Source organism: Fonsecaea pedrosoi (genome assembly GCF_000835455.1).
Source record: "Fonsecaea pedrosoi CBS 271.37 unplaced genomic scaffold supercont1.6, whole genome shotgun sequence".
NCBI lineage: Eukaryota > Fungi > Ascomycota > Eurotiomycetes > Chaetothyriales > Herpotrichiellaceae > Fonsecaea > Fonsecaea pedrosoi.
The window spans coordinates 2,624,673-2,648,683 of NW_013550610.1; the positions used below are offsets into that span (position 1 = coordinate 2,624,673).

The 24,011-nt window shown below is 51.5% G+C and overlaps 5 protein-coding genes across 5 annotated transcripts; 2 read left to right on the forward strand and 3 right to left on the reverse strand.

Annotated features, from left to right (window-relative positions):
• Positions 1–695: 695 nt before the first annotated feature.
• Z517_09786 (uncharacterized protein) lies at positions 696–4,202 on the forward strand (the record flags this gene model as incomplete). Its single annotated transcript, XM_013425694.1, has 2 exons — positions 696–733; positions 1,688–4,202. 2 exons carry the CDS (start codon positions 696–698, stop codon positions 4,200–4,202), a joined length of 2,553 nt encoding a protein of 850 aa, XP_013281148.1.
• Positions 4,203–8,454: 4,252 nt separating this feature from the next.
• Z517_09787 (uncharacterized protein) lies at positions 8,455–10,356 on the forward strand (the record flags this gene model as incomplete). Its single annotated transcript, XM_013425695.1, has 1 exon — positions 8,455–10,356. The coding sequence occupies one exon, from the start codon at positions 8,455–8,457 to the stop codon at positions 10,354–10,356; it is 1,902 nt and encodes a 633-aa protein (XP_013281149.1).
• A 1,645-nt stretch (positions 10,357–12,001) lies between these two features.
• Z517_09788 (uncharacterized protein) lies at positions 12,002–14,749 on the reverse strand (the record flags this gene model as incomplete). Its single annotated transcript, XM_013425696.1, has 1 exon — positions 12,002–14,749. The coding sequence occupies one exon, from the start codon at positions 14,747–14,749 to the stop codon at positions 12,002–12,004; it is 2,748 nt and encodes a 915-aa protein (XP_013281150.1).
• A 1,524-nt stretch (positions 14,750–16,273) lies between these two features.
• Positions 16,274–18,628, reverse strand: Z517_09789 (uncharacterized protein; the record flags this gene model as incomplete). The annotated part of the gene is made up of 1 exon (XM_013425697.1): positions 16,274–18,628. One exon carries the CDS (start codon positions 18,626–18,628, stop codon positions 16,274–16,276), a length of 2,355 nt encoding a protein of 784 aa, XP_013281151.1.
• Positions 18,629–20,964: 2,336 nt separating this feature from the next.
• On the reverse strand, positions 20,965–21,970 carry Z517_09790 (uncharacterized protein; the record flags this gene model as incomplete). Its single annotated transcript, XM_013425698.1, has 4 exons — positions 20,965–21,444; positions 21,497–21,731; positions 21,783–21,809; positions 21,927–21,970. The coding sequence occupies 4 exons, from the start codon at positions 21,968–21,970 to the stop codon at positions 20,965–20,967; spliced, it is 786 nt and encodes a 261-aa protein (XP_013281152.1).
• Positions 21,971–24,011: the final 2,041 nt, after the last annotated feature.

The window sequence follows — 24,011 nt, forward strand, 5'->3', positions numbered from 1 at the left end:
AGCCTCTTTGTCGCAGCTTCACCGCCACCAGCGGGAATTCTTCATTGGCTCAAACATTTGCGCTACAAGTGCACACTTCGACGAGGCTTGCAATTGAGAGTCTGGAGCCAGTAAATTAATCAAGTATACTTGTAGGTAGACTGACTCTGAACGGATCGACGATGGGTCATGGCGCACAATGATATCACATTCTCGGCTTCGATTCTAGGAGACACGTTGAATCGGAATATTGCCGATACTTACACTCCACGAGACTCATAACTACATGTGGAAACACGGGAGAACATCTGTGAGAATCACAGCAAGGTACCTGCGTAGACGATATGATTAGCACAACTATGCCAGCAAATTGTGGGGTGGACAGATAACAAAGTTGGCTGCTGGGCTGATTTCAGAAGATTGAATGATGGATTGGTTCTCGTTCAAAGACGTTGACGTCTCAGTTGAACTATGCTTTTGGTTGGAGTTTTCATCACAAAGTGACAGTGCTAGGGTCGTGTTTCGAATCTCGGAGAGACGGCACATACCTTTTCGTGCGAACCTCGAGTGAAGTCGAAACACAGGAGCAAGCTCGACAAATTTTCTTTGGACTGTCGTAAAAAGCTGGGTCGTGAGGTAGGAGACAATTTCTCAGCCGCATAATGAGAAGGCCTACCTCTTCTTGAGCAGGTCTTTAAACTCCGTGTCTAATGCTCATGTTGGCTTCGTCCAACAGTGCGGAAACGGACCCAAGGTGTGGAAAAATTGTTGGAAAAACAAGTCTTGATCTCACGTGCAGAGAAGTTGGCATGTTGACCAGTATCTTGGCATATTTGCTGGTATTGTGGCGTTTTGCTCGCCCAGGGGCAGTCGTTCCTGATTGGGTGCAGGCACGTTGCACGACGTCGTGCTCAATTGTCCTCACACAGGTCTGAGTTTGTCTGCCTTGCAGAGAGGCCTTGGATGAATTTAAAATCCAGAAGATTTGATGCTATTCTCGCTAGCAGATCTCTTACTGAACTGCTCGCAATTATTCGAGCCTCGGCGAGTCTTAATCTTCGAGAAAACAACGTTATAGCATATACCATTAGAAGTCCTTGCAGAGCCCGAATGAACCTGGGAGCGAGAGTGGAAGCCACGATGATGCAGTACAAAGGCAAGAAGTCAAAAGAGTAGCGTCATCGGCAGACATGGTGCTTGCTGGTGCTGTAGGTACAAGGTTAACAAGGGTCCGCCACACTTCGTATGCTACTCTCTCTTTTAATCTGACGTATTCCACGCATTTCCTCTATCGTGTTGATTCAGTGGACTGAGATGAACTGGACGGGTGGCAGCCTGCAGCGCCACTCCAAGTCTAACACCAATACACTTGTCAAGACACAGAAGCAAAATTTTGCAAAGGCCAAACTGCAACCTCAAACTCGTCGTCCTTGTCCTCCATATCCCACCCTCCCCTTACAGCGAGATCCTCAACAAGAATCCTTCTCAGCGACAAAGCATTTTTCTGGGAATACATGTGAACGCAGGGTTCCTGCCTGTTGCTCTATCACGGAAGAAGCGAGATCAATTGAAGGTTGGCAGCGTTCTGGAACCGACAGCTTGCACTGCTTGGACAGCCAAGTGCAAGGTCAAGGCTCTGATGATGAGGGGCGCTGCAGGCAATAACCGAGAAACCGATCGTTACACTTGGTGCTAACGCTGTCCGCAGGCAGGGAGAATATCTCATTAACCTCGAAGGCACTCGCAAAGCTCTGCTCAACAAATCTGACTGGCTTGGACTCGCCACTTCACGACCATTGAAGTTCAGTCCACGTACACGGGACGACATAGAAGGGATAGGTCGTCGACGCAAGAAAGCACAAGTCAAGCAGGGAATGGTGATGCGCCGAAAGGAATCGAAGCTCAGGGTGTCACGCTCAGTACCGCCCGCTCCTGAGATTTCGTCACTACACGCGGACGAGATCAGTCTGAGAATAGGCTCCAATATACATCAGACCCAAACCACCCCCAGCGTCTTTCTTCGCAAAGAGCCTGCCCACACAGCAGAAAGAGCCATACTTGACCTGTCGCCACCCAGAAAGTCTTGTGAGGAAGAGAAAACACGCAACACATGGAAAGAGACGTGGAGAAAAGAGAACTCTAACAGTGTCCAAGTCCATACTTGTCGCCCACGCAGGAGAAATACACCTGATCTCGAATCTGCTAACGAACCAAATCTTGTCGCCCTTAATGAAGCGGTTGCTCTTGGCCTCACGTCCTGGGACAGGGTCCGCAGGCACGCTCGGTCTGGGACCAAGACGAGTGTTTCGATCGCGCACTCGTTGTCCCACGAAGGATCTCCAGCACCTTTAGATTTCGACATGGACGTCCACTGGAAGCATGAATCCTGTCAACTTGATGAGGAACTTTCTATTCCTGATTGTTTTGACGGAGACTTCTCGCTGCAACGGACAATACAACCCTTTCCAGATCTAATCCGCCGTGGTATTGCGGTGGGACTTCTGAAAGATGGCATGAGCCAAAGTTCATGTCCAGAATCCTTTCCCCAGCGAGCTCTACATTCTAGTCAGAGTCATCCTTTAGCTGATGAAAGGACGGAAGTTCCATACGAAAACGATATAGCTCTCGATGCTAAAGTGGTACTGAGCCAAGAGTTTACGTTGGATGACCAAGTGAAACTAGAGCAGACCGTGGAAGGGCTTGAGCGAGAAGATCGGCACAAAGGGGGATCTTCATCCGCTGCTGACAATGTAGGACAGAGCGATGCAATCGATTCGCTGTGGTGTTTTGACGGCATCAGCACTTCCGCAACTAGTGTCATGTTTGATTCTGGGCGTGCGCTTGTCTTCAGTTCAAACGAGGCCGAGTCTGACGCCAGCTATCATCCTGTCGCTATGGATACTGACAAGGAACATCCATCTCGAACAGATGAAGTTACCGACAACATTAGCAGCGAGACAGGGTACCCTGTTACCGGCCAGGGTGTCGAGGAACGCGCCCCCTTGAGTACAGAACATCGCCCCCCGATGACATTTACTCGTCAACGAGGGCAACGTGAGGATCAAACAGGTGCTTCTGAAATGAAAGTCATGCCAAACACAGAACGAAGCACCGGTATGAACGATAAAGCTTGGATGAGATATGTTTGTCCAGAGGAGTTTGGTCAGGTACAGGATGGTTTCCACTTTCAAGCTGGCACAGTCACACCAACGTCTATCCCTTGTCTGCTTAATGCCACCCCAGGCATCGACAAAACCTGGTGTTCTGACTACAGCAAGCCCAGTCTCTGGGTCGGGCCACACCAACCGGGTCCAGAATGTGGAATTTTTAACTCACCTACTTCCATTCCCAGTGCTGTAAACACATCCATTTTTATAGCATCCACACCTGGCTGTGAGCATTTGGAGACAGATTTCCTGTCACAACTCAGTCCCATGGAGGGTTGTTTCGATGAGAGACTGGTTGACACATCACTATACAACAACGCCCCAAGAACGGACCCTACGATTGACACTAGCCCAATCAGGAGTTTGCACAAGTTTCGAAATACGGGGATCACAGAGATTCCGAGATCCCTTCTACCGGCGAAAAGAAAGGCGTCGGATCCACCTACGGAACGACCATCATCAGATTGGCTTAGACTCACAGATTGGTCGGGGCCAGAAGCGTTGGCGTCAATGTACGGGCTGACCAACGGCTGGCTCTCTGGCGACTTCGTAAGTACGAGTACTGTACAGAACGATAGTGTGACAACAACCATGGGAAGCCCAGCTACAGTATTTCAACACCGGGCCAATAAATCTGGTAATACTCACGCTTCGGTCTTGGAGAGTTTGGACAAGAATGGCCAGGAATGGAGGAGAGTGGCACACCGAGAGGAGGTCCCTGCCAGCATTTTCAGCAGGAGTGACAAGCTAACGGCAGATATGTCGCCGTCTCTCTCGTGTAGAAGCGCGAGATCGACGATTGGAGATTACGTGCAAGCAACAGCATTTCCGTTGTGGTCTGACGTCTCGACCACTGCATCGACACGGTTTGCCAGCTTGGAACCTACGAATACCCTTCTGTCAGCTTCGATGTCGTCAGTGACCCAATTGAGGCCTGGTGAAGAAGAGAAGCAGATTGTGGACACGCATGCCACTCGATCACGGTATCTTGTTCGAGGAGCTACGGGGATTGCTACTCAGATACCGCTCTGGGGCGAGGGTCAAGGATATATTTGAAGATGAATGCGATGGCTACGTGAGAGTTAACGGATGATGAGAATTGAGCTGTATCTTTTTTGTATCTCGAGCACCGCCTAGAGCTAGCTTTGACAGTAATATCAACAAATGCCTCGGGAGGAGTTGTTGTAATAAAACCTCGCACCTGTTTCGTTACCTAAATTGTAGGGTCTGGCTCCAGGAAATCTGCTCAATCTACCATCTCCAGTAGCCAGCTTGTTAGGCAGATTTTGATATTCTGCTCTTGTCTCCGTGCATTTCTCAGTGTCCTTCCCTGTTTACAATATTGACCGCCAGTCGAGAAATTCCGAGTATTCGTAATAGGCGAGCGAGTCTGTCAGATCCGCTCCGCCGCGAGGTCTATCACTTTCTCGTGCATGTGCGAGGTCTGAGTCATTCAGGACTCAGGAGTCTTTCAGGTTGCATCGTGTGTTGATAACGCCTCCGGTCCAATTTCCATCAGACGTGAATGAATCCATATATACACAGTTGCTTTTCCCATGCCCCCAGCCCCTGATTGTTTCTCCCCCGATATGTCTTTTGACCAGTGGATTGTACTCTTGTACTTTCACCCGTGGCCCAGCGCAGACGTAGGTAAAATTGGATTCGTAGGTTACTTAGTCCGGGGGGAAGCTCTCGTCTGGAGTGTTCTTGGATCGACGAAGGTAGCAAGAAGGTGTGTATTTGGTGCAAGGGCGTGTCGAGGAGATTTATTGCTGTCGATATTGAAGCATGTCACGTATTTGTATCGAGTAAGAGAAGCAGGCTCCTTTTTTTTTCACCTTCGCTGTTCCGTTCTTTCTCTTTTTGTTCTTTGCAACCGATGAGGTTGGGATTTGGATTCGATAGCCTCCTGGGAAACGAGGGTCGGATCTGCTGCGTAGGGAGCGTGTTGTGGAATGCATTCATCCTCTCTCTCTCTCGCGCGCGCGCGCGCGTGGATTCCAATGTCTTAAAGTGTCATGGTCACACGTCAAAACATGTCAAAATCAAGGTGTCGGGACGAGTTTATCGATATAGTGATAGGGGTTTGTGGTTTTCAAGGTGCTCGGCCGTCCGTTGGGTGTGGTGATCTCGGTTCATTGAGAGCTGTAGCTGCTCGAGGCTTGACCATGGTTCTTCTCATATTGGGACCTGGGAGGGCTAAAGGCTTTTAGGGGGGGAATGTATGCGGTGAGTAGCTGTGGCTGGCAGTGTCAATAACGAAGGGTCAAAGTCTGATTGTAGGAAGTCAGTCCCGTTTCAAGCATCAGTCGCTGACTTCGCAGTGTAGTTAGAGTAAGTCCCTGAAGGGGCGTTGCTGCGCCCAGGCATGTATGACGGAAGCAGCTTTGAATCATCGTCGTCGTCTGGAGAGTTTGGTTGCTCTCAGTCAGTCAATACTCGAGAGCATGAATGAGTTTGTGGAACACCCGACGATGTTTCATGTCCTCTGTCCTCCTGACGAGGGTTTTGTCCAAAGAAAGGAGAACCCGTTGTCACATCAGAATGTGAGAAGGGGTCACCATTCTCGGGAGAAACAAAGTTACCAGCCAAATCTTGTGAACGACCCAAACAGCAGCCTGTCTCAAAAGTCAGGAATACTCCAGCGCGTGTACAGTAGGTCCAATTGGTGATTCTCGGGGTGAACTTCCAGCGCAGCAAACTATCAGAACTATCAAACGCGTCTGGCAAATCTCCTTGTCGGGGACCATTGCCGGTGATTGGGCCGCTGGCCACCCTCCCCTCGTACCTGTCGAGGCGAGGGCTGGCTTGCAGCCTTCGTCTGTGGAGGGTCCCTCCCTTGCGCATATCACGCACCGGCGGGACGAGCTCAGCTCCACTTCCAACCATGCTGTTTCTGTCTCTTTCTCTTTTCATTTCACGTCTCCTAGTGGGAAACACCCCCCAGTCCGCGAGTCGGACGACAAGGGGGTACCCTTCAAAGTTGAGTCAACATTCTATCCTTGGGGGGGCTTTGCTCACGACCAAGAACCCAACCATGGTACTGACCGGCCTTTGATTGTTTTGATATTTGTGGGCTTGTCTTGGTTGTCATCTCAGAGGGCCCAGCGAGAGACTGTCCAAAGGGGCCCATGAGACTACTGCCGCCTTGGACACCGGTGTTGTCATGTTAGACAGCTCTCCGTTTGGGCAGCGGTCACCAGTCCAGACCCGCGGTTTCTTATCTCACCATGGACACCGAACTGAGATAAAATGGGCTTCGCAATAGAAGGCTGACATTTTCCTGGGTGATCTGGTATTTTCCTGATACAGATATGTATGTATTGAGGTCACAGTTGGTATCGATCCGTACTGGGGTAACTTGGTACAACCTGTTTTGAGTTAGTGGCGTTTTTCCTTCTGCCGCCAACGAGAAGCAATTCCGCAACAGGTCAGAAATGCCATCGTTTGACCGTGGTGCCACACAAGCACATGTATTGATGAGTAGAGAACAGCCGTCCGAAATGATTGTTTAGCATGGGCACCACCGACCCTTCCAGTCGGGACATTCCCACATCCGACTAAATGTCTTGAGTCAGAAGATACTCTGTGCCGAACTACTAGGCTCCTGCGAAGGGCGTAAATTTGTCATTCGAACACGAGAAAACAGGTGGCTCGGAATGGGTGTCGGTTTGCTGTGGTCAGAAACGAGAGCACCTTCCCCATGCGTTTTTTAGCCCTACGAGGCGTCACGGCGCAGTGCTGGGTGGACTCTGCATGACTAAGTCTGCCCAAGTATGGATGCCACACAGATGCTGGGCAGGCTGCATTAATAATAATATCCCCATTGGTCTTCGCTGTTTCGGCCTAAAGTGAAACACCGAATTAGCCTGGGAAAGAATTTCAAGCAAGTCATCGCGGGTTTCAGGGTACCGAGCTTGACGACCTGGGAACGAACAGCTGGGATACCCCCCGGTGTGGACCAGCTGGGCTCATGCTTCCGGCGGTAGTAGGCAGCCGCTCCTACCTCTCCCCGGATCATGTCATCCCTAGTAGAGACATAGTTGATGTCTTTGTCATTTGTCGACGGGCCCACAAGCATGGGACAAGGAGATGCGCCGGCTTGGCTACACACGAGCCCAACCAGGACTAACAAAGAGACTATAGAGGGCCCTGTCTAGTACCTTTTTATATCGATCTTACCTGAGCGGTTGAAGACACGAATCAGCATTTGAAGTTTGACACGACTATACAGTTTGAGTACTAGCATGCTGGGTGGCATGTGATTAGCGGGCTACGGACTAATCCATTTCAGGACTAGGCTATTGCTCTCTGAACCGTGGTTACAAGCAGCAAGAGCAACTGCGCCGACGCTAATCCGACCTCAAGTTTTTGTTGTAACTGCGTATTATTGACCTCCACCACCCCCCCTTCTTCCCCCCTCGCTCCAGCCTCGTCAGAAAGCTAATTCGAGGCCGGATCTCACACCCATGGGCCATCTGAAGGACCTTGTTACACGCTATCTCCCGGCGAGGGAGGGTTTGGTCGTGCAACCAATCACTATCTCTGGTTGGAATCCCGTCTTGAACTTAGTGAGTTTTCACCGTGTCCACTTTCCAACCTCCACTTGTATATCGCCCTGTATCGAACCGTATTCTTTTCTGTTGGCAGATCCATACCACCCAGACCGAATCTACTGGTACGCGGTATAACAAAACAGACGACAATCTCCAATGCCGTCCATACCGTGCCCGTTGCCAAGCATTCGCTCGCTGACCGCCGCCACAACATCGTGACAACATCGACAGATCCATCCCCCTGGATGCGTGGTCATGACATCGCCCCCAGGGTCTTTTTGTCCTGGGTGAGCGGCTCAATCTTGTCGAACGTCTAGCGACTTCCTTTTTCGACAAAAGATGGTCAAAACATACACGCTTATCTAACTGGGTTTTTGGGGGTCCCCTGCTGGTGGACACCCGCTTAAGCGAGGCCAGGCACTGCCGAATGTAGCCAACGTTCTCGGGATCATGCTATGCTAGACAGTAGGCCGGCCACTATCAACGGTGTCTCGTACATGATGAAGACGCCCCTGGCTTCTTTAATGCATCTGTGGTCTTTCATATCAGGGCGTCGAAGATCATCTATGCACCTTCGGCCACCCCTAAACGTCAAACGGATACGAAAACGAAAATCTACCAGTTTTTCTGATTGGCGTAAACCAACCATTCGAGAGCCCGAGAGACAGCCAAAATACTCCGAGACTCCCCCAAGCCCTTTGATGGTGGCTGCTGCACAACCGTGATCGAATGAACAATCTCCACAAGCGACAATGGCTGTCCTTGACCAAACTCCAGCCCAGTTCGAGTTCGCTACATTCAATAGTGTCAAAGTCGGCACCCCCGGTGCGGCATCAAACAAAGCTCCCTTTCTATTCATTGTCAAAACCCCTGCCTCCGGTGCATTGTCCCGCTCGACTACCCGAAGCGCTGCAGCGAGCATCAATAGTCACGCCCAGCGGTGGGCTCAAGAGGTAGCCTCTTCCAAGGCAGTCGGAGGGAGTAGCACTCAACGGCAGACAGACACACTGCTCTTCGAACAATGCTTGACCAAGTGTCGAGTGTCTCGGCTCCTGGACGACCCGACCAAACCATCCAAGGGGAGACGCTCGGCCAATGCGAAGCAAATAACTCACATCCCGACGAGACGGGTCAGGAAAACGAAGCGCGGTGTTTCTGAAAGCCGCAGTCCCAGAACTGACAAGGGTTCGTCCGCAAGTCCGGAAGCCGAGTCTCGACGGCAGCAAGATTTCAGTGAGGACGAGTATCTCGACAATGAGGCGGTTCAATCACTCCTGGGCCCTTCACCGGGACCTTCGCAGAAGTCTGTGGTTGACCCCTTCGATTACACGGCTGGTACGATAGATAGCGACGCCCTGCCCATACTCCAGTATTATCTTTCATTCGCCCTCCTCTCCACACCCCAAAGGGACGATGGCCAGAGACCTCGAGACACGGCACTTGGCCAATACTTCTCCAGCATTCACGCCATTATCCAAGGTTGCATGCAGAAGAACGTCCACATGTACGCCCTCTTGGCTGCCACAGCTAGCCGCATGAGACGAGTCTCGGGCATCTCCTTCCACGCCGACAACGGGCCTGAATTATATCTGCACAAGGCTCTTCATTGCCTGCGGTTGCTGCTTGACAGCCAGTCGGCTGCCGAAGACCGCCAGATCATACTCGACATTTACTACCTAAGCGTGTGTGGGTGGTACATGGGCAACTACGAAGAGTCCAAAACCCACTTCAACATCCTCAAGCATTTCTGGAAGACGTTGACTCCCCAGCAATCTACGCTCGACCAATACATTTATGATCTGTTGAGTCACAACGCCGTCTTCCTGGGCTCTGACGTGGCGGATCCTGCCAAGTCGGCGACGACACCGGAACTCCTCTGTCCTTCCGTGAGCAGTGAAAAGATCTCCAAATCCTTGAGCTGGCAGTCCAACCGAGTCTCTTCGTCTCAGCACTGTTCAGCCTTCCCGGAAGCACTTGAACAGAGCACTTATAGCCCTGAACTGAAGCATGTGGTACGGGAACTACCTTCGCTCCTGCGGCTCTTTGATCATTTCCTCCAATACCCCGACTTCATCGGTCCTGAGGTAGATTGGGTGCTTAGCAAGAGCAAATTCTTGATACTCCGCCTGCTGGAAAACCCAAGCTACGGCGTCGAGCTCTGCTGTCGTTTGGCGTTGGTGTTGCTGCTCCAACACCTCTCCCAGACGACTCTGGCCAAATTCCACTGCACCGACGAATCCATATACTCTTCTTCAGCTCCTGAAAAGGGGCCGATAACTGACGCGGCCGTAATCAGCAAGCGCCTCAAACGCCAGCTTCAGTACGAAATCCTCCAGCCATCGACCAAATCCCCTTCCGGCCTTGACAACGCATCAAGAGCTAGCGGCGAGACCCACGTGGCCTGGTCAGGGAAATCCGACCACCTACTCCTCTGGATCGTGATCACGGGCTTCATTGGGACGCGCAACACGGACCAAAAAGACGAATGCCGATGGTTCCGGACGCGCACCGTGTCGTTGATGAGAGTCCTTGGCATTGGGACTACGAAGCTGTTGAAGGACTTGATGAAGTCGTTCGTGTGGGCAGAGGGAATGTTAGATGACGAGGCGTTGGAGGAGCTGGTCAGGTTGGGCTCAGGGGATGATGGGGAATGACGGGGACGAGAGGCGCTGCTCGCTGGGTAACGGGCGCCTACGAGTAAGTACAAGAACAAACAACAAGGGGGCATTCTACACGGGTAACATGGTTATCCATCTATCATCTATCACGGCGCAAAGAGAGGCATAGCAGGGCATAGCATAGCATAGCAGGGCAGGACAGGCACACAGGGTAGACAGGGTAGGGCACGTCAGGGGAAGTCAGCCGGGCCGGGTGTGGGGGTTCGGGGTCGGGATCGGAGGGTCTTGGGGGGTGGGGGGTTTAATCGGGAGAAGTTTAAAAAGTTGATGCATGCATGGGCATATTATACAGTACAAGGACTTTGTAGAGTCGTGTGTAGACTGTAGATGTTTGTTTTACATACCTAGTCAGGTGTCTTTCCATCTATCCCATCTATCGATTTATTCTGATCATAATTATTCACCACACCATATCGTTCAAGTGGTGCTGCTGCGCACTCGGCCGGCACACGGGAAACTGAAATGGTATCTGACGCCGAATCCCAATCAACTAACTGTCGTGAGGGCCACAGGACAGATAAATAGCCTCAATAGTGTTGCGAGTTGTGTACCTAGGTAACCTAGGTTCCTACAGTAGGTATCCAAGACGAAGACAAGACAAAGACAACATAACTAAGTAAAACAGGCAAAACAAAACAAGTGCCTTAGGTAACTAACAACAGCCAAAGTAAACACATACTATTATACCGATGGTACCGAGGATTCGGTGCAGAAAAGCAGGCCGCTCGAGTTGTCTTGGTCCGTGTTGTGGCCGTGGTCGCTGAGTTGGTTCTTCCAGATACCAGCCAGATATGGAGCAGGGAGTGTGTAATATCGTACGGTATGTATGGTACGGTTCACTACCTAGGTATCGCGTGCGGGCATGAGGCAATGTATTATATATGGTATGATTGCTACTCGCACCTTCGGGAGAATGTTTTCCGTCTGAACCTGCGCCAGATATCTTTCTGCTAAGATCCATATCCTGGTGTGTGCACTGTATACAAAGTCCTTTATTCCAACCCATGACAATCCCCTGCTTTTTGGGTGGCAAATCACCCGGTCAAACTCCAGCATGAGACACAATTCTGGATTCTAGTCCAGTCATCTTGGGTACGTTGATCTTGAAGTATAGGGCTGATTCCATCGACATCCACCATGCATGGCCTTGGGCGTCGGTGAGATCGCAACCCCCCAAGCATCTCATCTCTTCGGATTGATCCCCGTTGGCTGCTTCAGCCACTCGTCTCCTTGTATGTATTCAGTATTGACACTGGCAAGACAGTCGATCCTGCTGGAGCCATCGAATCCAACTCTTTGATGCGTTTGTTTCAGCAGAGCGTGACATTGATGCTCGTCTGATCAGCTTGGGACCAACGACGTGGCTATTCGGGATCAGTTAGTAGCAGCAGCCCGTATCCGGTTGGTCCAGCGACGTGCTGCAAAACATCATCTCTTGCAAAAGACAAGGGTCAGGGGTAACCTCCTTTTTTTACTTTGGCTCGCGCGTGATGTCCTGTATATCCAAAATTCCTTTTCCCAAGTCTCTTAAGTTTCCCACTCCAATTTTCCTTCTATAGAATAAATAGTACAGTGGTAAGACAGAGTTCACAGCCTCTCACCCAGTCGAGTTGTAAACGTTTCATATCCGCATGTCATCCTGCTCGTCCCTGTTTCCACGAAAATGTCGCATCTTCAGTGTGCGAATTCCGGCTCCACCCCGGCCGCCACCGACTGCCCCTGTCGTTCCACGGTGTTCAAGCTTGCTGAATGGCCCCCTTCGCCTGAGTTTGCTACCTCGTCGACGCTCCTTCATCCGTTCTTGCGCTCTCGTGCTCCACTGAGGCGTTTCGGTAGCATATGAATGATCACCCCTTCTGTCGCCGGTGAAAAATGTGAGCACTGCATCAGCACCTGATGCCCTTCGTTGGCGTGCCTGCGACTGGTTTGGAACATGCGGTTCACCACGGCCCTTGCCTTTTGCCGACGAGTCAGGCTTCCGGGCCCACGACGGGTCTTCATAGATAGTGCCGCTACGGTTGAAGTTGAAGACACTGAGATCGGTGTTGCTCCGCCGAGGCAATGCTGAATTGGGATCGATACCATTTGCAATCATGTTCTTCTTGAGCAAACGGAGTAAACTCTCGCAAAGCCGGTCCAGGATCCATTCAGCCTCGCTCTGCTCACTCAGCATAGGACTGTTCTCCTCGAGCCAGTCCCATTCAACCACTCCGTCCGTTTCCTCGTCATATTCCATTTGATCGAGGCCCACTTTGGTGAACCGAATCAAGCGGCTGTATTCACACCACTCTTCATAGGTGTAGCGTTTCCCTGGAGCATGTTGGAGATCGTCGGCGGTCTTGCGAATGGCCCAAGCTAGACGCTGTGTCAGTTCCGCCTCGGTCGGTTCCTCCGAAGCCAGCTGTTCAATACTCAGGTCAGGACGAGCTTCGTCGGGGGCCGGTCCGAAAGGCATCCCCGCCTTCAGACGTTTCTTCTCAGCCCTTCTGTTCATCCAGTTCCAGAGCCAAGGATGCTGCATGACAATGTCACGCCAAAGACCTGCCTTTGGAAGGACAGTCAAGTCGCCAAGTTTGAAGGTTCCCTGTTTGAAACTCGAGATGACAGTGTCACCCATGTCGGAAATGAGGATGGTCATAGTCGGTACAGCGATCAACGACCATACCACGAAGAACGGCTTGCCAGCGTTGCTCTTGGGGCTCAAATCGCCATAGCCAATAGTCAGCAAGCTGACATAGCAGAAGTACAAAGCTTGAAAGTAGCTGAGATGTTGGGTGTTGTGCTCGGCGATCCAAAACACCACCGCTCCGATGCACCACAAAATCCCGAATGCTATCACCGACAGACACAATGCGTACCACTTTTTGAACTTTTTCGCGTTAAGCTGAATGTTCCGCATGGCATTAAATTTGTCCTTCTCTTCCTTCATCAAGATGGCCTTATTCTGTGATCTCGAGCCTCGCAAGGGTTTTGTGATAAAATGGAAGGTGCTGCGGATGGGACCTCTGTGTATCGCCGAGCTTAGGAACTGTCTGGCGTGCGGCTCCGACTCGTCTGCCTTCTTCAGCTCCGAAGCATTGGTGTTACCAAACTCGATGTGGCGATCCTGAGTGGAATCTCGAGTGGTGGTTCTATCGAGACGCGCCGCTGCTTCATCCAAGTCCTGCTGGATCTGTGGATTTGGTAAGGGAGACGAAATCTGTGGCCGCCGACCGCTTCTTTCCTCCACTGCCACCTCTCTTTCTAGGTCATCTCGTCTCTTGTCTTCTTCGCTATCGTTCACCGTCACAACCCGTGATAGGGTGTGGACTCTTTTTCGTTCGACATGTTTACGGAGTACATTGATTGTACTAAGCTCACCAGCGAACTTGTGGATGGAGCTGACCATCAAACCTAGAATGATAATCCCGCCTACCGAATAGGGGAACACCAGTCCTCGAGCCAGGTCGTTGGTGGGATAAAAGTCTCCAAACCCGACGGTCAAGATAGTGACGTCGCAGAAATACACTGCATCTGGATACGTCCAGCCTTCAATTCTCGAGTAGACGCCGCCACCGCCACCCAGCCATACAAAGAACATCATTGTCTGGAGAATCAGATTGCGCTGCTCGTCGGTCAGGGTAAAGTGCTGAGGATAGTGGCCCAGGAAATAGCCGCACATATTCACCATCAAAATCATCGAGTTGAACATGTAGAGACAGGCGGCAATGACGGCGTTCCAGTAGCCCTGGGAATAAACTTCATCTTGGCCAGGCGGGACATGAAGCTTCATCGACACGGTCAGACCAATGAGTATACCAGAGGCGATGTAGAAGAGCACAATGGTCGCAGGGAGAGCGACGATGTATCGGACGCGTCGAGTGAAATTGAAGAGAAGGAAAAGGTTGCCTACGAATCCACAGACGAGAGAGGCAATATTGAGGTCGACACACCATCGAGGATCGGTGTAGCCCACGGAAGTGGACTGATAGGTCAGAGGAAACTCGGTCTTGCTTTGAGTGAGTCTATTCCTCCAAGGAACGACCAGGGCCGTGATGGATATCAGATTAGCCATGGGCGCAAAGGTGGCCGCAATCAGCGGGATGGCGGTAGAGGCAAACCACCAGTTGGTGGGCAGGTCGTCGTCAACAGACCTCAACTTGAGTATGCCATGGTGGTGTGCCTGCCAGCTCGGTTGAGGTTCCAGCTTGTTTTTGCCGTGTCTGGCCTCGTTGTCCGGCAGTGTCCTTATGGTGTCCGTCTTTTCGAAGGGCTCCCAACCTTTCTGTTTCTCATATTCGGTCGTACTCTCCGAGGCACCTGAGCTGGAACTTGACGGGACCTCCGGTGGCTCCAGCTCTTGTTGTTCGGCATGGTCGCAGCCTACCATTGTCTGCGAACGTTATGGAGGGCCTCATGGGCGATTGAGGTGCATTGTAGGCAGGAAGCGGTGGTCCGGGTGGTTCTAATGGAGAGAAAGAGGAGCACGCGAATCTGTCTATCTGTCGAGTTTGCCAGTTATTTGGGCTCGGGTCAGCGGTATAGTCTGAACCTCTGAGCGCGCGACACAAAAAGCAGTTCAGAGCAAGGTAGTAGAGCAGGAGACATCGCGGAGGCTGATGGAAACAGCCCGAGCCAGGAAACACATTCTTTTAGCCTCAACAAAGGCCGTTGGCGAGGGTGTGAGTGGGAAGCCATGGGCAGCTGATGGTCGATGCGAGTCAAATATGGGAAATGGGAAGACCCAAGCGGCGTGCAGCGGGAAGTACAATCTTGGTTGGGTGTACCGAGTGGTAGTGCCCACCAGCCTGGTGACCCCCCAAGCTCGCCCAAGCCACGCCCAATATCGCACCCAATGCCCATCAAGCTTTGCGGGGCCCAGCTGCACACAAGTGCCCAGTGAGGCTAGTGACGCTTGCTGAATGAGCATCCCGCACCCGACATCGTCATTTTTCATGCATATCCTTTCGCCTCTTCTTGACTAAGGACGCCCTTGGAGATCTACCAAATCGAGGACAACGTTTCTTGTTTCGCCCAGACAAGGTAACAAGCCACACACAGCACCTCCCCAGATAACGCTTTCCCGTCAAGTAATTTGTGCCATGCTTGTGACACACAAGGCAAGTTCCGTCCTTCCGTGCCGCCCTGGCTTCCTTTCTCACCACACGGTGATGGTCTAGAACTAAACACCATATCCTCTCGAATCATCCACCTGTACCGAACTCGTGTTCCAAGCTGTCCTTATCTTTTGAAACCCACGCCGAAGTTGCTTCTTCCCAGGATGTTTCCGTTCGTGGACCCCGACAATGGCCTACGCTGTAAGTCTATGATCCAAAACCAAGTCATAGTTAATGTTGTCCACAGCATATAGGTGTTGGAAGCTTTGTCCATGCAAAGACGAGAGAAGCAGACACTAACAAGGCCGGAATTGAATCATCCTCGATTTTCGATTTAGACAACAAGAGATAGAGTCACAATCCTGATTGTCATTCGACCTATTGATGATGATACATGGTACCTCACCAGACACCCATATCCACACGTTTACGCTGAGGAATTCCAAACGAATGCCTTATATCCTGGAAAGCTCTGCTACATATAGTTGTACATCTCCAATACACACGTCCACTAATTTACATTCTCACAGAAATCGCTCAGAAGCAAAGCCCGGGGATATCAAGAAGTAGAAGACAAACATCCAGCTAGCTGAAATCGTCCAGAATCGCCGAGAACAGAAAGGAGCGCAAGGAAAGCGAAAGCTGAATCATACCAGTCGTTAAATATGTTACAGATGAAGATGGAAAAGGTCAGTTTCATCGTGCCGTGATGGTTCTTCGGTTATCGCGCTCAAATTTCCCGATTTCGTCCTCGCCTTCCCGCCCTGCAAGTTGATGATCCGTCAAATATCATACTCCTACCGTACATCGCGGTAACTCGTGGGTGGATAACCCCCGCTGGTTGGGTACGAGGAGTAGCCCGAGTCCCTGTTCACTGAATTTGACGAGTCCCTCATCGTCTGCGGAGGTGGAGGTGGAGGTTGAAAGCCGGTGCTGATCGAGGAAGGTGGGCTGTGCCCATTGTACGGAGGACCCGCGCTAGGGTGCACGCGGTTCAGGTAATAGTCTTCATCCGCAGCACCACCAGGGAGAGAACTGGAATACAACGCCGATCCTGCAGCAGTGCGCAGGGTTGGACTTCGTGGGCCGTCGACAAAGCCTAAGCCAACATTTGAAACTGATTGCATACGTGGTCGGTTATCTCGGTCCCGGTCCCGGTCTCGTTCACGGTCGCGAGGGTCGTATGCTGACATCCTGGCCGCGTCGTAGCGGTCGTTGGCCAGACGTTCGCGACCAGCTTCATAGTCCCTGTACCGTCTTACATCGTCGTGATGGTCAGAATGATGGGAAGAAGACATATAGGAAGCGTCTGAATCCCCCCTCCTAATGTGTGAAGAGTTGCCCGTTTCTTTCGTCATGGATGGTGACCGATTACGGCCCGATGGGGGAGGGTCTCTGTGATAGATACTGTTGGAGCGATGACGGCGAGACTCTTGAATTTCCGACACGGGTGGCGGTGGTCTTTGATGAAGAGCGACAGGTGGCTGTCCCGATCTCGAGCTGTCGTTTACCTTGCTAGATCCATTGAGAGAGCTTGAGCGCCCGAGCTTGGGTACTGGTGGTGGGGGAGGTCCTGGCTTAGTCTCGGACGCGACGACTGGTCGGTCGATATTATTGTAACTCTTTCCTCCACCAGGCGCAGCGACGTATGGCTTTCGCTCTCGCTCGATCGGTTGTGACGTGAGAGTGGCGTTAGCACTTTCCTCGTCAATGTCACCATTGACACTCTCTTGATGCGTCGTACCATACGGCTGCCGTTGGCGCTCAATGCCAGCCTGAGACAACGCTGGACTGGGTTGGACATTGATGCCGACACTGTCGCCTTTGTCCAGCCTGTCTGCTTGGGGCTTCAAATTCGCTTTGCTGGACGAATCGTCAACCACGACAGTCGCTGTCGATGTCGACGTCGAAGTCCGCGAAGTGGAGTCCGTTGTGCTGCTGTGGCGAGATGCAAAGCTGATATTGCAATGAGCTGACATGGCCTTCTGTAGCTTATAGGCAACTTCAGTGTCACCGTGCTTGGGGAAGAGCCGTCTAGAGAGTTCTTTTGGAAACCGCTCTTTCTTCTCATCAGGGTTGCTGATGGGCATGTCTAGCGCCGTCTTTGCCAATCGCTCATACTCTTGATCGGGGTGTGCTCTTAAGAGCAATGTCGCCCAGGCTTCAAAGCCACGTGGTGTAAGACCAGGAGTGTCCGGCCGTTCATTCAACTTCTCTTGGACAAGATGGTGCTGGCATTCGATCTCTCGGAACATTCGGGATATCGAGGAAGTTCTATCATCAAATATGATCTTCCAAGGGTAGATCTCATTGCTCAGCTTTGTCTGCTCGTAGTATCTCTGCAATTTGGTGGGGGTGATGACCAAACTGTGCTTGGGTTCATAGTCTTCGATAAGATGTGTGGCAATTCCACGTAGGAATTGGCCAAGTCGAGGAGTAGCTTCACCTTGTTCCGTGAAGAGCTGGCCCCACACTCGTTCCACTATGGTTGCATCTTCATGAGTACCCATGCGTTTGGGACCTCTCGGTCGAGTCTGGCTTGCGTCGTTCTCGGACTGATGACCGGTCTGACTCAGAGGCGAGGCCGCTCTCCTATCTGTACCTGGCGACGGGGCGCGGAATGATGATTGACTCGAAGGCGGAGGAAACTGAGGGGAGGTCTGACTTGCGTTTGCATCCTCGGAGTATCGGTTGGGAGTAGGGGGAGTGTAGACAGTCGCTCGATCCAAAGGCGGAGAGCCAGCGACAGATGAAGAGGTATCCATCTGAGAAGTCGAGGGTGGTGGTTGGTGAATAGGAGGTTGCGGTGGAGGTAGATTAGCGACTTTCAGTTGCTGTAAAACATTCGCCGTAATCTGCGTTGTGATCTGTTGGAGCAGGTCCGGAGATAAACCACCATAAGAAGCGGCATCAGCGTCGTTGAAGGCTGAAGTGACAGCATCAGTTATAGGCTGGCGAGCTTGGTGATATCTGGATGAATCAAGATTGTTTGGTGCGTGTTGAGAAGTCGATGACGCCCCGGATAGCCTGCGGTGGCGCCCATCCTCAGCTGTTGAATTGCTCATAGTTGGATGAAGTCGCCGCGTGTCTCCATCGTCACTCGGAACAGAAACGCTGGGCTGTGCTGGTAGACGTTCATTGTAGGAGGCCATTGTGCGAGGGAGGCACGGTCCCGTTCCAAGACCTGGTTTCCGTTCCTCAAAGCATTCAGATGACCTTGTTCAACAGATTTGTGGGAGTATGTTTTCCAAATCGATTGAAAAAGAGCCAGGGGATTTGGAAGCTTTCAACAGCTTCACCAATGACAGACTATATGGGATTCGCGTTCTGACCAGCCTCAAGGCGGTTGCGGTCGCTCGACTGGGTGGATATTCAGAATCCAGCCTGCGAGCCCACTAACAGACCGGTCAAGGTGGGACGAGAAGAGAGGCAGGCGGACGTCGATTGTGAAAGGACAAGGGCGTTACGTGCTCATCAGTGGGGGAAAGGAGGCAGAAGTGATGCTGTTGAGGCCGAGTCTGGCGTTGGGGGAGGGTTCGGCGTTATGGAAAGGATGTAGGTCGTGCTTCGCTTCTTGGTCTATGGTGTGAAAGCAGCCTAGAATCTGCGTGTTGTCAAGTTCTTTCCTCTTTTCTTCTGTTCTTTGTCCGTCGAGAGAATACGAGAACTGTTCAGAGGGTGCGTTTCAAGGCGTCGGGGAAGATGGCAGTACAATCATGAGGTGGAGATGTTTAAGAATTCCAAGTGAGTTACGACTGAGAGAAAGCGAGCCTAGACCAAGCCTCGAGGAGAGCGTGGCATGGGCATACCTAGACAACTACTGATACTTCGTAACAGGTGTGGCTAGAGAAAGGGTCGACGCTTAACTGTGACAGTCAATGATGCGCGAAGTGGTGTGTTGCATCATGGGCAGCGCAATACTATTCCAGCTGGTTCACAACCGGTGAAAGGGGATTGGCGGGATGCTCCATCCAGATAGGTGGGAGTAGGCCACTAGTAGGGCGTCCCTGGGGCCTAGTGAGCCCCTTGGCCTCGGGAGCCACGCAGAAAGATGGGTGGTTCACGGTGGCTGTACGAGTACCCAAGGTGGCAGAAGAGGCCCCCAAAATCTTGGTTCCAGCCCGCCATCACTGTTCTCCCGCTCAGCAACCCCACCACTCAACAGCTCGTCATCGTACTTTTTCCAATGAACCTCCCCTTCTTCCGAGGTTCGCCTAACCACGAGCCGCGATGCATTCCTTGCACACAAAATCTGGTTTTTGGCCGGTCTGCCAGTACAAATATAGTTTTGACCCTGAAGACTGTGAAACGATCAGATCTTGATGGGGCGAGCCGAGAGACCCAGAGGTGAATGAACCTCCCAAGGGGTGGTTACGAACGTCCCACCTGCGCAGGAGACACGACGACCCTCACAACACGACAAGGAATCAAGGTCGGTCCCAAATAGGGATCAAGGGTTTCAAATTGTCAACGTCATCGAAAAGCAACAGTCCGACATGTTGCCCTGGCTCTATGGTCCCCGGCCGCGTTCTTTCTTCTCGTTGCCCTCTTCTACCAATATCAATCGCCAATCCGACGTCAAGGTCCAACCACACCACTATCTAGCAGGGTTTCTTCAACGACATCACCCTTGGATATCCCCCCTCCTCGCGGCCCACAGGTGGGAGCCACAAGCAGACCCTTTGTAGGTACAACCGTGATGCTCCTTTGCGCCCTGTTTCTTAGTCGCTCAAAGTCCGAACCATCCGATAGAAGCTAGGCTCCCGCCCTGAAAGATATCCGCAAATCATACGACACCTTCATTACTTGCCGATATGCAGAGGCGACCCGGAATAACTAATGCTAGACATGGACTGCGAACCATGGAACCTCATCGCATGACCTGCGAGACCCTGCCTTGCGAATCGTTCCTCTACCGGATTGGATCAGAAGAAGAAACTCAGGGTGTCCTGGGACAAACATGCATCATCCTAGACTGAATGGTCAATGCCTCATTTGTCTGGGCGTTTGCGGCTCATCCACCATTCTTATCAGCCCTTGGAGTTCGCTCGGAAATCCCACTCATTTATCGCGTTGCCTCTCTAGCCGTGGAAAACTGAACGCTATGACTTGCTCGGATCCCATGGGCCAGTAGTAGAAGCGCACCTGAAAGTAAAGCCAGATTTGTAGCTCCAAGTCTAAGCATTAAAACAGATTGCGACTCACAGTAGGAAACCCCTTCGCCGGAACGCGTGCTGAAGAAGCCAAAAGTGCAAGGGTGAGAACACCACACTCTCTTGAGGCTGCTTCGTGTTGCGCGCTAAGACATGCAACTATGGATGCCCTCAAAGTTCGCTTCCACGTACTCCGTTTTCTCCCAGATTCCCTGGTCTCGCAAACTCTCGTCGATCCGTGCAACCAAGCATGTCTTCCGGGCAAGAGGGAGCGTCGTATGATGAGCCCGCACAGCTCACGCCGCATCCCGATATCATTTCATGAATCGTATCCGTCACATTTCCCATTCGTCATCATCATCAGAATCATCATATCTATTGCCCATCTGAGCTTCCTGCTTCTGCCTCTCCTCGCGTTCAAGCTGGTACATGACTCGTGCTTTTGCTGGTGCGTAGTATGCAGGTGATTTGGCGAAGCTGTTCTTGGAAACTGAATTGGCATCGACGGAAGTCGTGTAGCTGGTAGCGCTGCGGGAGCTGGAAAGCTCAGTGCTGGAGGGCGACGTAGGACGGTCAGATGCTCGGTTACCTCCCCAGGCAGAGTCTCGGTCGTCAGGCATGAAGATTCCGCTGGAACTAGCTGACTGTGCTTGCGATTGAGATTGGGAGCCGGCAACGGAACCAGCAATGCCCGAGATCACAGAGCCTGACATGTGCCTGCTGCGGATTTCATCGTCTCTGATGCGTTCCTCCTCCAAGGCGGCGTCGAGGGAAGGCACACGATCCTCAAGCTCCTGCTGGCAGTTCAAGCATCTCTAATTGGCGGAGGTCAGCAGTGTAGCGAGTTGTGATCTTGTCTTGTCTTACCGCTTCATCCGGTTTCTTTCGCTGCTGCTTGGAGAAGAAGCTCAAGTCCTTGGTCAATCGACAGCCAGTGCAGAACAATTCGGCCGTGGACTCTGGTGTGCAGTTCCTGCAGCGGGGGAGCTTGGCCTTGGGCCCGCCGTGGAGTTCCTTCGCAAGGGCTTCTTGATATTTGGCCAGCTGGTTCTGGGAATATCTTGCTTTGAAGCATTTGACGTTGCAGACCAGGCAAGGAATTCTGTATCTGAGCGTGAGCTGTGATGAGACAATGGGAGGGATGCTCACTTACAAGTTCCCGATCTCGACATTCGCATACCTGTTTTGGTAATTAATAGCGGCCATCGTGGTTGAGATTGACGGATGGGGTGATGGGGAAATATGTTTGGACAAGTGGAAGAGATGATGAAAGGAAGTGAGCAGTGAGGCAGCTTACGATTGCTGTTTCCGTTCCCAGCGAGGTCGCTGCTTCTGAGGCATGATTGAAGGAGACTTGGAAGGGACGGCAGGTGCCTCGGATCGGAAGGTGAGGTAGACGAAAAGGTGAGGCTGAGGTGAAGAACAGTGCACCGTAACTAATTCGAATACTTCCTTGACCAGCTCTAGATATTTCAAATTAATTCCAGTCACCGCTGGCCAGAGTTTGGCATTTATACAGAATGTCCTTCACACGGATGATTGCCAAAACCAAAATCGCTCTAAACCTCTTCCAGTAATTTGATAGTAGATGGCAATACTTTTGTGATTGTCAAACAATTTGACACTTTGACCGCCGGCTACATGCAATGTCAACTTGTCAACCTGACCACCTTTTCTTCGTCTCTGAGGCACTCAGCCGTAGAGGGTGGAGTAATGAAGGCGCCTCAAGTGAGAAGTCTCTTACCACTGCCTGTCACTTGAAGGTATTTCCGGATGTGTAGGTTGAGGCTTCTTGGCAAGATGCAGGCACCAACTTCAACCACAGGAAGGCGCACACACGTGCGCCAAATGACTCAACAAAATCTGTACTCGGTACATCTGGCCCAGATGAGAACGACCTGCATACACGAGGTTATTCTGTTGTAACGGCAGAAGAATGTGGTGAGTTGACTGAAGTTTTTGGGTCCTTTTCTTACCACGCTGATGATGAGTTGCACAATAAGAAGTAAAGTGCACAACACAAAGACTTATTGCTATAGGTACGAGGTACCTCGTATGCATTGATGACCGACCAACCACTCTTTGCATGTTGTTGCACAATACTAAACTAGTACTTATTCTTTGACGACTTCTGGATTGTGCCTTTGACACCTCATCCTGAGCTCGCAGCACTCTCCCTGTACGAGTAAGCTGGGACTGGCGGTCTCTCTATCGACTCCTTTGCAATTTCATTTGGGATCAACGGTCATGTAACGGGCATCATCTCCAAGTTTGTGACTTGCAAGGACTTGGTATCACGACAGTTTCGACTCTCCTGGTTCCAGAACAAATCAAGAATCCACTTCATTAGCTTCTCGCGGGGAACACTGGTGTTGGGGACCAAAGTTTTGGCTGCCACTCCATCGTGATTTCATTCCCATCATGTTTTGTTCCAGGTGGAACAAGCTAGGGGGCCAGGCATACGGTCGGAGAGTGTGTCTTTTGAAAATTTGGATTTCTAGCCCGGAGCTATCGAAAAATGGGCAGAGACCAAGCCAATGAATGGAGAATTCGAGATTTGATCGGCACCATTGGCCGGCACCAGCGACGCCCCGATCCTTGTTCAAGGCTTATAGCGAGTCGGACAGAGGATATCCAGAGACAGAGGTGAGCCTAAACCTGTTTTTGGCATCATCCTGCCACCCTTGAGGCCAGGAACCAGTGGTTAATAATGGTCATGACGCTTTTAGCCCAAGCTGTGGCAACGAAGTCAGCGAACTCGACACCCCTGGTTGCATCTCTAAGAAACGTGGCATTATTCGACTGATGGTCTCTATCCAGGTATCTTCGCGTTGGTTGCCCTGTCGATGTTGTCGCTGCTGCTGTTGCTGCTCATTGAAGGGCGCGGAGGGAAGAATGTCAGCGATAGGTGGAATAGAAATACAGCACCAACAAAAACTTGCTTCTCCTGAATCTGGATCCTGAATTCAACCTTGGTATTTTGCCACTTGAGCTCGGTACCTGCAGTCCGGGCCCATTAGGACCAGGTGCAGCAAACACACAGAAAGTTGTACCATCACTCGTGAACCTCGTACATCTCTTTCAAAAGCATAAACTGGACAAGGTACGAGGTACATGCCAAAGCGTCATGAACACCAGAGTATCAAGAAGATGGTGGCTTTGTGGAAGACTTCTCCAGCCAATACCAAGTACAGAAATGAATCAATTTAATCAGTCAAGGCGCCTCTCGCGCGGTGAGACATCAAGCCTTCGTCTCTCCTCTCCTGTGATTCTCCTGACTTGTTGAGATGGCGGTGATGTGATGTCGTTGAAGAGGAGCCCAAGAAAAGCACACGCTATGCAGCAGCACTTACTCGTAACACGCTTCGCTTCCCATCCTTCT